The sequence below is a fragment of the Chanodichthys erythropterus genome, chromosome 7 (genome assembly GCF_024489055.1).
Source record: "Chanodichthys erythropterus isolate Z2021 chromosome 7, ASM2448905v1, whole genome shotgun sequence".
Classification (NCBI taxonomy): domain Eukaryota; kingdom Metazoa; phylum Chordata; class Actinopteri; order Cypriniformes; family Xenocyprididae; genus Chanodichthys; species Chanodichthys erythropterus.
This window is the reverse complement of record NC_090227.1, coordinates 40,107,477-40,123,384: the sequence shown is the minus strand read 5'-3', so window position 1 is coordinate 40,123,384 and position 15,908 is coordinate 40,107,477. Positions and strand designations below refer to the sequence as shown.

The following is a 15,908-nucleotide window of genomic DNA, read 5'->3' as shown; positions in this document are numbered from 1 at the left end:
ATTTCATTTAATTTCACTTTACTTTACTTTTCTGCTGGCTAGATCAAAACCAACCAGTTTTGTTTTTATTTATTTATTTATGCTAACTGCATCAAAGCCAGACAGTTTTGGCCTCTGTGCTATTATATTATTATTTTTTTATTATATTTTCTTTTTTTTAATTACTGCAGAATACATTAAAGCCCACCGGTTTTTGTCTCTAGGCTTTTATTTTATTTTGTATTTTATTTTATTTTTATTACTGCTGACAACATAAAAGCCAGCAAGTTTTCTTTTATTATTTTATTTTATTTTATTTTAATTTTTTATTTATTTATTTTATTACTGCTGACTACATAAAAGCCAGCAAGTTTTCTATTTTTATTTTATTTATTTATTTTTCTGCTGACTACATCAAAGCCAGCCAGTTTTTGTCTCTTTGCTTTTATTTTATTTTATTTTATTTTATTTTATTACTGCTGACTACATCAAAGCCAGCAAGTTTATTTTATTTTATTTTATATTAACTATTACCTATATTAAATTAGGAGTTTATTTAGGGGAAAGTCATAGTTAATAGTGAATATATGTTCCCTATACTAAAGTGTTACCACATTATTTATAAAATACAATTGTAGTGTGTTAATAGCTTCAGGTTTTGTGGCACAACTTCATTGAGCAATGGACAATTCACAGAAGTCACCATACATAGTGTTGCTGCTATGCTGTCGTAATCACAGTCACAACAAGACCAGACTTATGTGTGCCCAGACGTCTGCCGAGGGAGGTTCATAAAACCCTTCCCCATTAGCATGATAAAGAGTTTGAAATGGCTCTCTGAGGTTAATGCTGCTGGATTTACTGAGCTGGAGTGACAGGGATAATCCAGTCAGATTTAGGGGATGTCTGTGGAAGAACTGGGGGCCATATTAGTACCCACAAGATCACTGGATAAGCTTAGCGGTCAGCAAAAGTCTTTGTTTGACCCATTTAGAAAATAACGTTAGCTAGCTGTCATGTGCTTTATGTAATCATGTATTGTTGTAAATTTGTTAATATGTATATTAAGATATCAACAAAAATAAAAGGTTTGTCAAGACTGTCCAGTAATAGTAAATGGACTTTTCTGTCCTCTGTTTGCAGTACTTCACCTGTCTCCTCCTCATCCTGATTGCCCAGGTGACGGCCGCTGTCCTCATCTACTTCCAGCGAGACCTGGTAGGTTACCATAACTCTGAAAGTGTACAGTATGGATTTGTTATTTTCAGTGTTGGGGAAACACGAGTTACATAATCAGATTACTTTCTCAAGTAACTAATAAAGTAACGCATTACTTTTAAATTTACAAGATATCAGAGTTACTTTTTTAAGCAAATAACGCAAGTTACAGCTCTCCTGTCCCCTTGTTGAGAGAAATCATAAAATGTAACCAACTATTGCAATTTGTTACTTTTTAGAGAGTAACGCAATATTATAACTCATTACGTTTAAAAAGTAACTATCCCCAACACTGGTTCGTTTAGGATTATTTCTATATAGTATAGATAAAAAATAATAATAATATAGATATATAGTTTACATTTACAGTATACATTTTTGTTCTAGATAAATACAACTTTGCTTTAAAAATAATAATAATCTGATAGTTAGGCCTATGTTTAAAAGGATTTTACCACCTTGAAGTGTTAGTTCACCCAAAAATGAGAATTTTGTCATTTATTACTCATGTCGTTCCTCACCCGTAAGACCTTCATTAATCTTCGGAACGCAAATTAAGATATTTTAGTTAAAATCCGATGACTCCGTGAGGCCTCCATAGGGAGTAATGGACACTTCCTCTTCCTCTGTCATTTCCTGTTACCACCTAACACGATGGGTTAAAACCTAAAGGGTAAAGAGATTACAGAAGAGTCACAACTGACTAGAAGAAGTGCTAGTAGTTGCACGAAACATGCTTTTTAAACAGAGAAGTGATGTGCAAACATCAGAAACTCCATCAAAACACACCGATTCATACTGCTAGGCCATTTAGGAGAAATATTTATATATTAACACTGCTCCGGATTAACTAAATCAGATGTTTTTACATCAGAGTAGTGTTGGAGAAGCTACTTTTAAATGCTAATCATAATTTAAACAACAGTAAATCTACTCTTTTAAAAAGTTAGTGACACTAAAAGCTATTAACAAACAGTAGCTAACTAAACTAAAGCTATTTTAAAGGGTTAGTTCACCCAAAAATGAAAATTCTGTCATTTATTACTTACCCTCATGTTGTTCCACACCCGTAAGAACGCAAATTAAGATATTTTAAATCCGATGGCTCAGTAAAAGTACTAAAAACATATTTAAATCGGTTCATGTGAGTACAGTGGTTCAATATTAATATTATAAAGCGACGAGAATATTTTTGGAGCGCCAAAATAACGACTTATATAGTGATGGCCGATTTCAAAACACTGCTTCAGGAAGATTCGGAGCACAAATGAATCAGTGTATCGAATCTGCTGTTCGGAGCGCAAAAGTCACGTGATTTCAGCCGTTGGCAGTTTGACACGCGATCGGAATCATGATTCGACTTCATAAAGCAGTGTTTTGAAATCGGCCATCACTAAATAAGTCGTTAATTTGTTTTGTTTTTTGGCGCTCCAAAAATATTCTCGTCGCTTTATAATATTAACATTGAACCACTGAACTCACATGAACCGATTTAAATATGTTTTTAGTACCTTTACTGAGCCATCGGATTTAAAATATCTTAATTTGCGTTCTTACGGGTGTGGAACAACATGAGGGTAAGTAATAAATGACAGAATTTTCATTTTTGGGTGAACTAACCCTTTAAAATAGCTTTAGTTTAGTTAGCTACTGTTTGTTAATAGCTTTTAGTGTCACTAACTTTTTAAAAGAGTAGATTTACTGTTGTTTAAATTATGATTAGCATTTAAAAGTAGCTTCTCCAACACTAATCTGATGTAAAAACATCTGATTTAGTTAATCAGGAGCAGTTTTAATATATAAATATTTCTCCTAAATGGCCTAGCAGTATGAATCGATGTGTTTTGATGGAGTTTCTGATGTTTGCACATCACTTCTCTGTTTAAAAAGCATGTTTCGTGCAACGACGTCACAAGCTTGCAGCACTTCTTCTAGTCAGTTGTGACTCTTCTGTAATCTCTTTACCCTTTAGGTTTTAACCCAACGGGTTAGGTGGTAACAGGAAATGTTTCAGAGGAAGTTCGCAGGTGGTCTGGAAACTGGGATTTTAAATTAAGCAGCTGAAGAAAATTTTGAGCGTTCACTATTACATATTCCACTTCCTAATTCATTTGAATGAAGGAAGTGGAACTAATTCACTTTCCGCTGCACAACATCACCTTTCACACAAGATGGTGTGTGTGGCATGACAAGATGTTTCCGTGAGTAACAAACATACAAGTCGTGTTTGATGTGGGTGATTCCCCTGCCTTTCCTCACTATCTCATGTGAGACTTTTTGACAACAGCGCCCTCTTCAGGAAAGCAGACATTTCACACCAAATGGCTTTGAGATGATTAAAAAAACAACAGGAGCTGCTCTTCATCTTAACAGCGTTTCTATAGTATTAGGAAGGATATATACATCCTCTAATGCAACTTGTGCTTAGTCAGCCTTCCTTTAGTTAAGTAACCACAGGCCTAACCACAGCCATAAGCTCATGCTTAACGCTCAACTTAACTAGCTGTGTTTAGTTTCTTTCTGTGTCCGTATTATCAGACATGTGCATAGATGTTTGAATAATAGTTATAGCATGTTTAGTCTTCTTGTAGAGCAGGTAATTGCAGTCTGTGCTTGGGCATGCTTCGATGTCTCTTTACACTTCACCACAGGGCATGGTGACTGCTTTCCCAGAACAGGGCGAGGTTCACAGCCGTCTCTTACGCCCTCTCTGCAGAAGCAGTGTTTTGCAGCTTTAGATTATCGTTGTTGGAGCCCCCTCATAGCTGTCGGCGGCACCACACCTCCTACACACGCACATCAACTTCAAACAACCTTTCAACCTCAAATCCCTGTTAAAGTGAACTTTATCTTGAGAAGAGCTTTTCAACGTGAATGTATACGTATTTGAAATGGTAAAGGGTGGTTTTTAAAATCGTTCATGCCAATTTTATCACTTATATGATCAAAAACTGTCCAAAAATACACTATTGTTCAAGAGTTTGGGGCAGTAAGTTTAGTTTTATTCATCAAGGATGCATAAAATTGATCAAAAGGAATAGTAAAAATATTTGTAATGTTAGAAAGGTTTTCTGGTTCAAATAAATTCTGCTCTTTCTACTCGAAGTCTTGAAAAATCCTGGTTTCCTTAAAAAATATTAAGCAGCACAACTGTTTTCAACATTGATAATAATCAGAAATATTTCTTGAGCAGCAAATCAGCATATTAGAATGATTTCTGAAGGATCATGTGACACTGAAGACTGGAGTAATGATGCTGAAAATTCAGCTTTGATCATAGAAATAAAATTACATAAAAAAAAAAATATATAAATATATATATAATATATAAATATATATATATAATATATTACATAGGTTATTTTAAATTGTCATTACATTTTCACAGTATTACTGTTTTTTTTGTTTGTTTTTTTCCTTGTATTTTAATCAAATAAATACAGCCTTAGTGAGCATTTAGAGACTTATAAAAATATTTAAAAATCTTAAGTTAGATAATAGTTCAATAATAAAAAAATATTTTAACAAACAAGCAATCCCAGCCTAGGTGAAAACTCAATTAGTTACTTTTTTAGGGAGTACTGCAGTATTATAAGGCATTACTTTTAAAAGTAACTTTCCCCAAAATTTAGAATTTAGAATTATTTCTATATTGCATAAAAAAGGATAAAATTAAAGATGCATAAAAAATTCTCTGTATTTTTAATAAAGAAAATACAACCTTTGTGAGCATAAGAGACTTATAAAAGTATTGAAATCTTAAGTTAGAAAAGTCAATAATAAAAAATAATAAAAAATGGAAATCATAGCTAATAAAATATTTTTTGCTTCAATTTAACAAATGCAAAAAATTATGCAAAAATATTTAAACATTTGAAAAGTAGCATATGAATATTCTTGTTTCCAGCAACAGTCCTTTATCAGTGGCGCTGTTTCCCAAAGTGTTTTTTTTCCCCCATTCATTTTTCCCATAGGGATTAAAAAAAAAGTCTTGATTTGAAGAGTTATAAGCCATGAACCAAGCCAAATCAGCTACAAGGTGAATCATACCATTACAGACTTTGATTTAAAGCAAAAAAGATCGGACAAAAAGACAAAGGTACTTAATGTCATTAGTGAGGGAAAGAACTACAATCCCATGAAGCATTGTTGCATAATTGAATTAAAAATGGAGAACACTACTCATTTACAAATGTTGATTATTTATATATATATATATATATATATATATATATATATATATATATATATATATATATATATATATATATATATATATAAGAATATATTTTATTGGAAAAAAAAAACATATATATAATGGGTTTTTTTTTTTTCAATAAAATATATTCTTATTTTTTATTTATTATAAAAAATATCTTTATCTTATATTCTTTATTTTTATTTATATATATATATATATATATATATTATAATATACAAACATTTAAGTATTTGCAGAGCTATTTTGACACACATTGTTTGTTTCAACTTTCTGATTGGTGTGAATTTCTGTATAGCATCATGGGTAATGTAGTTTTTCACCATGAATTCTGCTGTTAAACATGATTATTTTTAAAATAAGCTGAAATAATGCATGCTGAAGCAAATACCATCGATTAACAACCCTTGAGCTCACGACAGGTGTTTCTTAAAAGCTTTATAAGTTATCGTTCACAATCAAATTCCCTATGGAGAAAATACTTCCAGAACCCGACTGTTGCACTATATAAAGAATGTAGATTGTTGATATATCAGATATTGTTACAGCGGGTGCCATTCAGTTCACAAGAAAGTTCAAATCGCAGATCCATCTTAACATTTCTCCATGTTTATTTTCAGCTGAAACATGAGATGTCCACTATTGTGAACAAAATTCTGCTGAACTACACCGGTCATAACAAGACATCTGAGCACGCCTGGGATTACCTCCAGAGAACGGTGAGCGTGAGCTTTTCCTTCTGTTATTGTCTGCCGTTTCCTTCTTCACTGCCATTTTCCATCATTCCCTCACAGTGAAGTTACGATAATATCTGTTGCGCATCGTAAGAGCATTTTTTACAGTAGTGTAAACATGTTTTCCTGCTTTTTGTTTCTCACAGATGAAGTGCTGTGGTTGGACTGGACCATCTAATTGGACGGAGAACATCTTAATAAAGAGTGAAAAGAACAATTCCCAAAATCTGTATCCATGTTCCTGCAGAAATGTATCCATCAGTGGCACAGATTTGAAAGAAACAGGCCTGTGTGCTTCTTTGTCTCCTGAGTGGCCTGTCTTCACTACGGTACAGACATACAGCTTTACTGCACACATTGACGCATCCAGATGCAAATTCCTGCTTAAACTTTCCTGATTCTAGTCTTGAACCCAATAGCTAAAGCATCGACCCTTGTGTTTCATACTGCTAGTGAGAATTTCCTCTTCATCTGCGCCACATTCTCTCCCTCCTTCCTTTTGCTTTTAGTGCAACATATGGATTTCCTTTGTAGATTTCTGGATATCAGCTTTTCTCAACCATTCAGTCCATGCCAACTAGGGCTGGGCGATATATTGAATATTATCAATAATATCGCAATAATTTTGATGACGATATAAAATTTGAAAATATCATGAATATTGAATATATATAAAATTCAAGCATATTTTCCCAATATTACGTCCCTTTATGTATTACCGCGCAAGAGATGTGAGGTGGGGATTTTTTTTTTTTTTTTTACACATTAGCAAAATGGAGACGACGATGAATTAGTCTCCAAAAGGAACACACAATCTGTAATATGGGGGTGGTTTGGTTTTCAGATAACAGATACCAATCAAAATACCGTCATTTTCAAGGTGTGCAAGATAATAGCTACAAAGGGTGGTAGCACCACTAATCTTTCATCACCTCAAGCAGCATCCTGTGCAGTAGGAGCAATGCATGAAACGCAATGCATCAGTACCATGGAAAAACCTGGCTTCAAACGGCTGCTAAAGACAATCAACCCCCAATACAATTTGCATTGCCGTAAATACTTTGCCCAGGATGCGTTCCAAAGCTTTCTCAGATAACGCACTTCACGACCACTTCTGATCTATGGACGAGCCGAACCAGCGAGCCCTACATCAGTCTTGCCATTCATTTTATTGATGGCTGGGAGCTGAAATCCGCTTGTGAAATGCACTTTTTGTGCTTGTTTTGCATTACTTCAGCTCAGTTACATTTACATGTTCGTTTAATTAAAAGCTGTAAGTGAGTTCTAGAACTTTTTTTAACAGCTTAAATTTGCACTAAACATTTTGTATTTACTTTGTAACAATAGCTGTTCAATCTAAATAGTTTTTTTTAATGAGGGCAAAAGAAAATCATGTTTTTTATTATTTAAAAGCAAATGCAAACATATTGTGATATATATATATCGAATATTGTAAAAAATTGGACAATATTGAGACATCAAATTTATTTTTATATAGCACTAATGCCAATATTTCTGAGTCCCCATTCAAGCATTTGGCTCTTTTATTAATAATGAATTTGATTCATGACTTGTGCTTCTGCTCATTAGATCTCAAATGTCAGGCCAGTTTTCACACCCTCCAATACTTGCATTTAAAGGGCAATTCTGAATGCTTTTCCATTATACTATTAGTTTAATTCATTTGGAAGCTGTATCATATTAGTAGCATATACACAGTCCAGTTATTCTGGTAAGTGAACAAAGCCTTTACTGTAAATCAAAATGTAGTTTCCTGTAAACTAGACCACTGACTGTTCTGGATTTTGGCCTAGCTCGAGTTTGGCATGTTCTGTTTGTCTCTTCTGATGTTATCTTCGTAGAGCTCTGTCTGCTTAGGATAATTTCCAAACCCTGCATGTTTTTTTTCCCCCAGTTGTTCTGCTTATTTCATTCCTTTCCATTCCCTGTATGCAGGGTTGTATATCTAGTGTGGAGGACTGGTTCCTGAGGAACTGTGGAGTCATTCTGGGAGTCTGTGTTGGAATAGCAGTGATTGAGGTAAATCTAGGAAGAGTATCTTGTGAAATGCATTCCTAATTCATGATTATTCCCTTCTAACTGTGTGTGTGTGTGTGGTATGGCTTTCATTATCCTTCTTTTCTGTTATTTTGGCACTTTCCACAAACACTTTGGTGTCCCGTTCCTTTTTTTAAAGCACATTAAACACTAAAAACTAGAGCTGGAACAATACATCAATTTTTTTCTGGATCGATTTTGATATTTTCTCCCTCAAATAGATTCTGAGCTTATTTTAACAGCAGATGGCGCTCTAAGCTAGTTTTTAAACCGCCCATTTAAATGCTCATGAAGAAGAGTGCTGGAGAGCTCTTGTGCGTTTGGCTGAGTCATGTAAGTGGTTAAATATACTTTCATAAATGAATGCTTTTATGATGTGAGATTAATGTAAACAGCCCACTGTGAACACTCTTGTAATTCACTTCAACCTTTTTGAACTTTATGAATGATTATTTTAGGTTTAAGAGGTGTGTGTAAAGGAACTGGAAGAAAGCAGAGTAAAGTTAAGTGTGTTTCTAAAGCACTTAGTGGCATCTGCTGTTAAAAATTAAGCTCAGAATCGATTCGAGAGAGAATTGCAATGCATTCGGAAAATACTAGAATGGTTCCAGATTCATTGTATCGCGAATCAATAATCAATGTTTGTTTGTCCCAGCCCTACTAAAGCCAAAACCAAATATTTTTACATAATTGTATTTGTATTACAATTACAATTTTTTTTTTTTTAAAAATATGGTAACACTTTAGTTTAGGGTTCAATTCTCACTATTAACTAGTTGCTTATTAGCATGCATATTACTAGGATATTGGCTGTTTATTAGTACTTATAAAGCACATATTATTGCCTTATTCTGCATGACCATATTCCCTAAATTACATCCCTAAATCTTACCCAATACCTGAACTTTACTATTAATAAGCAGTAGTTATGGGTTTGAGGCAAAAGTCATAGTTAATAGTGAGAATTGGACCCTAAACTAAAGTGTGACCAAAATTTTATTAGATATTATTTCAGTTGAATTCAATATTTTTAATTATATAATTATAGCAAATTTAAATGATAAAAAATGGTCAAACCAAATTTTTTTATTAAATTTATTGGAAATATACACTATTGTTCAATATGGCTTTACTTCTTTATATTTATATATATATATATATATATATATTATATATATATATATATATATATTAGCATTAGAGACCAAAAACAAATGTTTTTGCATAATCTCTTGCATTTATATTCAATCAATTAAAGTAAAAATAGTTCTTAAATAATTGAATAAATAATTTAATAATAAAAATATTTAATACAAATTAAATAACTAATTTAAATGATCAAAAATATTTTCATTTATTGGTGCAAACCAATGTTTTATTAGAATAATTCTGGTTTGTAGTAGTTGTTATCAGCATTATATAAAAAACAATAAAAGTCTGTACTAAATCCTCATGTAGCTTGGTAATCGTGTGTGTGTGTGTGTGTGTGTGTGCGCGTATGTTTTGTGTGTATAAGAGAGGTGGGGGACCAGATTGTGATCTCTTGTCTATTCTGCTTACTCCAGCTTTTAGGGATGATCCTATCAATGTGCCTGTGCAAGACCGTCCAACAGGAGGATTACACCAAAGTACCTAAATACTGAGAGCAGCGCCCCCTTCAGTGACTCAGTGTTACAGCCTCTGCACACCAGCAGAACAACTGGAACAAAACAGACCAGACACTGTCTGGTCACACACACACACACTTTTTCCACTTCATTATCCCCTTTAAACATTGAAACATCACCCTGTATGGGATCAGCAGTTTTTGATTGTTGTATCTCTTTGTTTTAAAGAAACTAGTGTTATATAGATCTTTTTCTTGTTTGTACTCTGCAGGGTCTGAATAGCTTTATATTTGATCTCTCACTCTTGCGTAATTATACTGTACGCTGACTGGTTTTCATCGTTAGTTAAATCTGAGAGCACTTTAGTGAATAGAGAGTTGGGAAAGAGCTTTTAGCTAAATATTTGTATAAAACAGAGGGGAAAATCTACACCTGTTTTATCTTTTTTTTTATTATTATTATTTGTATGACAATTGTGTACTTTCAGTTGACTTATGTATATATCAATACTTCAGTGAGGTTTGTTTTTAGTGAATAACTACATCTTAGTTATCGCAGCACTTAATGATGGCTTTTCCGTGCATGTTATTAGCCGGGTTGGGTCACTCAGGGTGGAGACAGGTGCGGTATGGGTAAAGATGGCTGCGGTTGAGGAATGCTAGTGCAGATGACAAGTCTGGAGTCTAGAATGGCGTAGTGTAGTGTTTCTTGTGGTTTTCAAGCGAGTCGGCCTACATCGCTCTGTGGATCAGGGTGTGTGTGGATTTAGGCTGTGGGTGTATCCCACGGTTCCTTACGTTGTGCTGGTGTGGGTTAAACAGCTGTGCATGTGTGTCAATACCAGATCCTGCTGACTAGCTTCAGCTGTAGGCTGTGGGACCAGAGCAAAATCCACAGATGTGACATCTGTCTTCCTGTTACTGACCCATTTCAGATGAACCAAAAGTTGTGTAAGGCTTTGCGTTTCTACTTTTTAATATTTTTGTTTATGGTTTTATTACTTTGTGTGAAGCTGATGTAAACTGCTTTTTGAATTACGCAAGCCTGGTGTTTAAACCCGGCTTATTTAATTCGAAGGCGTTTCTGAGGAATAGTTTTAGTTTTGTCAGTAGTGTTGAGAACAGAAGCAAAAGAAGCTTCCTCTGAAAAGGTAAGAGAAAGGAATGACCCGGCCGCTGTCTGTAAGGCCAAACACTCTGTTGCTTTTTGACAAAGAAGTCTTTTTGTTTCTTAGATCAGTCCTTTACAGTAATTCTCTGGTTGTATTGTAATGTGATAGACCTAGAAGAGAGAGAAATTAGTAATTTCTCTTTATGATTTTAAAGATTTATACGATTTTTTGGTCAAACGTCTTTTTTTGTATCTCATCTCAAACTCTAGTTTAGATATTTAAGAGATTTTTTTTTTTTTTTTTTAAACCTGAAAACACACCAACATTGTATGGAAGCTTGTGACTTTTTATCTCACAATTCTGGCTTTTTTCCTCAGAATTGCGAGATATAAACTCGCAATTATGGGAAATAGTCACTTTTTTATCGCATTTGCAAGTTCGTCTCACAATTGTGACTTTCTTTTCTCAGAACTGCAAGATATAATCTTTTTTTCTCAGAATTGGTCTTTATAACTCACAATTGCAAGTTTATATCTCACAATTTTGACTTTTTTTTCTCACAATTGTGATTTTATTTCTCAGAATTATCAGTTTATATCTTGCAATTGCAAGAAAAATAGTCAGAATTATGAGTTAAAAAGTCATTTTTATTATTCTGTGGTGGAAACTAGCTTCCATAACATTGGGATAATTTTGTATTTCTGAAGTAAAGTGAAGGGCTTTTTCTACTTTCTTGTACAAAATTGTATGTTTAACTGGGAAGCCATGATTATGTAGAGTGTTTTACCAGCTGATTCAGCAGTACAAAACATGTCTATGCAAATAGTTAAGACTTTGATTAAAAGAAAACCTTGACACAATATGCTTTTCATTGTGATCTGTTACTGAATGGTGGTTGTTTTTTAAAATCTCATTTCAGTCCGAATGTAACATTTCTCATAGACCTTATCTTGCTTTCATTAAATAGCAAGTTGTACTGTAATGGTCAGTAATGTCTTAATGTTTTTGAAAGAAGTCTTTCATGCTCTCCAAGGCTGCATTTATTTGTTCAAAATTACAGAAAAAACAACAAATATTGTTACACTTTAAAATCGCAGTTTCCTATTTTAATATATATTTAAAATATAATTTATTTCTGTGATGTCGAAGCTGAATTTTCAGCATCATTAATCCAGTCTTCAGTGTCACATGATCCTTCAGAAATCATTCTAATATGCCGATATGATGCCCAAGAAACATTTCTTATCAATATTGAAAATAATAATATTTTGGTGGAAACTGATAAATTTGTTTTCACGATTCTTTGATAAATACAAAGTTCAAAAGAACAGCATTTCGATCAGGCATAACATGATGAGCACTGACAGGTGAAGTGAATTTTGGCAGCAAAAAGGGGACCAACACAATATTAGGAAGGTGGTCATAATGTTATGCCTGATTGCTGTATTTAAAATCTCAGTAAAGACTTACATTGTTATTAATATTATTAATAATTATTAATATATAAGTTGAAGTATTAGTAACTACAAGTTTCTTTTTTTTTAAATAATAATAATTTGTATATGCCATATTCAGAAAGGACATTTATGAAAGTATTTTCATCATTCCTGATGCTGAGAGCTGCATTGACAGCTGTAACCAGAACAGAAGAGGGCGCTATTGGCAAACATGAGATCTTGTAAATCTAATAGTGAGGTTCCCAACTGGAAACCCCAGTAACTGGCAAAATCAGGACATGCAGCCTGTATCTATCGGTCTGTAACTGGGGCCCAGTTACGGACCGATAGGTACAGGCTGCATGTCCTGATTTTGCCGAGTTAGATGTGTTCCTGGGTCAACATATATTTTATTGTCCCTGGAACAACATTCTGGTCTAAAAATTTTGTCCTACCCATAAACCTAACCCTATCCATATAGGTAAATAACACTAATGTTGAAGCACATAACCCTCGTTGTAAGCCTAAACTTGACATAAACCGTAAACTTCTCCCTTAAATCTAAATGGTTGATTGAAATGTTGCTCCAGGAAAACAAAGATGTTGATCCAGGAACATGTTGCACTTGGTGAAATCAGGTTCTGCTAGGTAGGCTACTAGAACAGTATGTAAATATTGAATGGTTTTCATGCTATTTCATGTCACCCTGGTGTTTTAAAATTATTTCATCTCCCAAAGATATATTATTAATTACAGACAATATACAGAATTTTCAATTCCTTCTGGTGCATTTATAATTAAAGGGTTATGGATGTTATTTGTGGTTAATAATATATTCTCAGATTCCCTGAGCCGTTATTCTCCTCTGAGGTCCAGCGGTCTGTTCTAATGGGAGAAAAAGAATGTGGTTTGAGATGACGATGAAAATCTGTCCTCTGTCTCGTATGAACCTCTGCGGTTCCACTGAGAGAAATGAAGAAACCGCCTGGCCGTGTGTCACGGAGGACGAGTGACCTCAGAACAGCTGCCAGGAATTCTGGGTCCATAGTTAGATTGACAGTATCTGAATGCAAACTGGTGGTTTGCTTTTGCATATGATCTAAATCCATGACCCAAATTCAGTTATTGAGTTCCACATCCAATAAATTATAAATGCTGCCTTTTTTCCCCCTTTATTTATTATTTTTTTTGTCTTCCTTTACAATTTGCAAGTCTGATTTGTACACCCATAGGTTGTAGTTGCAAATAGTAGCAAATGTTAAATATATTTTTTTAAATTTAAAATGGTGTTATGTTCAGCTATTATTTATGTAACACCCATACGTGTCTGAAAGTAAAAGCAACAGAATATGTGAGTTGGCTCATTGTGTGCTGCATCCTTTGTGTGCTCTTTTCCTGGAAATGGTTTTACTCATCCACAGCACAGAAGTCACCTCCACCTGATGGCCTCTTCCCCATCCTGCCGGAACGCCCTGCTGGACTTCCTGTTTTCGGTTGATGGTTGCCTGGCATACTTAGGCTACTGACTAGTCAATGACACACTCATCATACTTTACTGTAAGTGAACTTTACAGCTTACACAACAATGGCATCTTGGCATCCTGAACTGCAAACTCATATGGGTACTTTGACCACTCTAAAAAATGCTGGGTTAAAAACAACCCAAGTTGAGTTGAAAATGGACAAACCCAGCAATTGGGTTGTTTTAACCCAGTGGTTGGGTTAAATGTTTGCCCAACCTGCTGGGTAGTTTTATTTAACTCAACTGTTGTATAAAAATTACTGTATTGCTTGCTTAAAATGAACCCAAAATATGCTGGAAATTAACATTTAACAATATGTTTAATAAATGAGCATTTATTAATAAGATAATGAATAATAAACAATAAACATGTATTAAAATGCTTATTAATAAATGTTCACCTTTTGATTATTATTGTTGCCTCTAGTTATTGTGTGTCTGATTTTTAATTTTGGATTCATTTTAAGCCAGCCATATAGTCATTTTTAATCAGTAGTTGGGTTAAATAAAACTACCCAGCAGGTTGGGCAAACATTTGCTCATTTCCTTTGTGAGTCGTCCAGTTTATTTCTAAATAACATTTGGCACATGTTTGGGAAAACTTTGCAATTTAAGGATGAGCCAATCAATGAGTTGGAATTTGATTTAATTGTTGTCATTTCACACTTGAAATGGTTAACCCTGGGTCATTCTAAACCCTGAATAAACTGAATCCTGGTTTATCTTGCTTCACGTTTCACACTGCTCAGAATTTACCCGGGGTTAACAATTAATTTGTTAAAGTTTTTTTCGAGTATGGCCCTGTATCACGCTGGATTTGCAGATCGTGGGTGGTGAGTAAAGCTGCATCAGATGTCTGTGTTTTGTTGGCAATCGGTGCGCAAGTACATATAATGTAAACAACACAAATGTTTTTGTTCCCTTTTTTATAATGATGTCACAGCTTGCAGACGATCTCTACGAAAAGATGTGCACGCTCGTGAATCTTTAGCTCCGCCCATGATACTGACAGCAGACACGCCACCGGGAGCTCGGTACAGCTCGGTACAGCATATCTATCTTTTATAAATATGATAAAACTAAAGACTTTTAGGAGATATGAAGGATGCAATAACTAACCTACAGGTACTCAAGATTAACATGAGAGTGGCGGAAACTCTGTGTGTATGTACCCTTTAACATAAACTGTAAACTTGCCCCTCAAATCTGGAAGATTGCTCCTGGGGCCAGTTGTCCAAAAAGTTTAATCTGGATCAGAATTATCTGGATTTGGAAATCCCATGTTTCGCTATCCAGGATCAGGTAATCCATCTTACTTTTGTGCTTGTTTTTCAAAGAAAAATTGGATTGGATCACCTTGATCCAGATACCACATTTTTCAGATGACCAAATCTGGATTATGAGTGTTATACGGAGGCCCTAAAGGAACATGGAGATAGAAATAATATGAGATGCTTTTGCGTAGTGTTCACCTGAAAAACTTTTGACAGGTTCATCTCTTATGATTGTCAATGTAGATTACAAACATTGATAAAAAACAAAACAACAACACATATTTAGTTTCATATACAGCTGTTTGGGGATTATTTTATTGCACAAACATCTCTTTTTTTCTTTACAGTAGCTTACCGAAAGGCTAAATATGTAGCCTAATATCTACTTTTAATTTATTACTTTAACAGTTAAACTAATCAAGAGTGAAATAAAAAATGTGTGCATGTATATTACATGATAAAAATGTTGACCAGTTTTAAAGTTTTATTACATTTTTGTTCCTGAAATCCACCCTTCTGATGGGATCAGTATAATCCAGAGGTCAAAGGTATCCCAATCTTACTAAAAAGTTTTGAACAACACAAACTGTTGATTTTATGGGGCCAGTTGTTCAAAAGTAATCTGATCGGATTCCGGCATTCGGATTGGATCAAATCTTGAAAATGGGTTGTTCAAAAGGGAAAAAGGATTCTGAAATCAGATTAGATCACAAAATCAAATCCTAGTTTTAATCTGGATCAAACCTTCAG

The 15,908-nt window shown here is 34.1% G+C and overlaps 1 protein-coding gene across 2 annotated transcripts in view; it reads left to right on the top strand.

Annotated features, from left to right (window-relative positions):
- Window positions 1-11,786, top strand: part of cd82b (CD82 molecule b) — a 33,210-nt gene extending 21,424 nt beyond the window's left edge. For both annotated transcript variants that reach the window (XM_067389429.1, XM_067389430.1), the window contains exons 5-9: window positions 1,123-1,197; window positions 6,037-6,135; window positions 6,297-6,479; window positions 8,107-8,190; window positions 9,774-11,786. In XM_067389429.1, coding sequence (XP_067245530.1) covers window positions 1,123-1,197; window positions 6,037-6,135; window positions 6,297-6,479; window positions 8,107-8,190; window positions 9,774-9,851 — 519 coding nt within the window. In that variant the 3' untranslated portion in view covers window positions 9,852-11,786. The remainder of the gene's footprint in view (window positions 1-1,122; window positions 1,198-6,036; window positions 6,136-6,296; window positions 6,480-8,106; window positions 8,191-9,773) is intronic.
- Window positions 11,787-15,908: the final 4,122 nt, after the last annotated feature.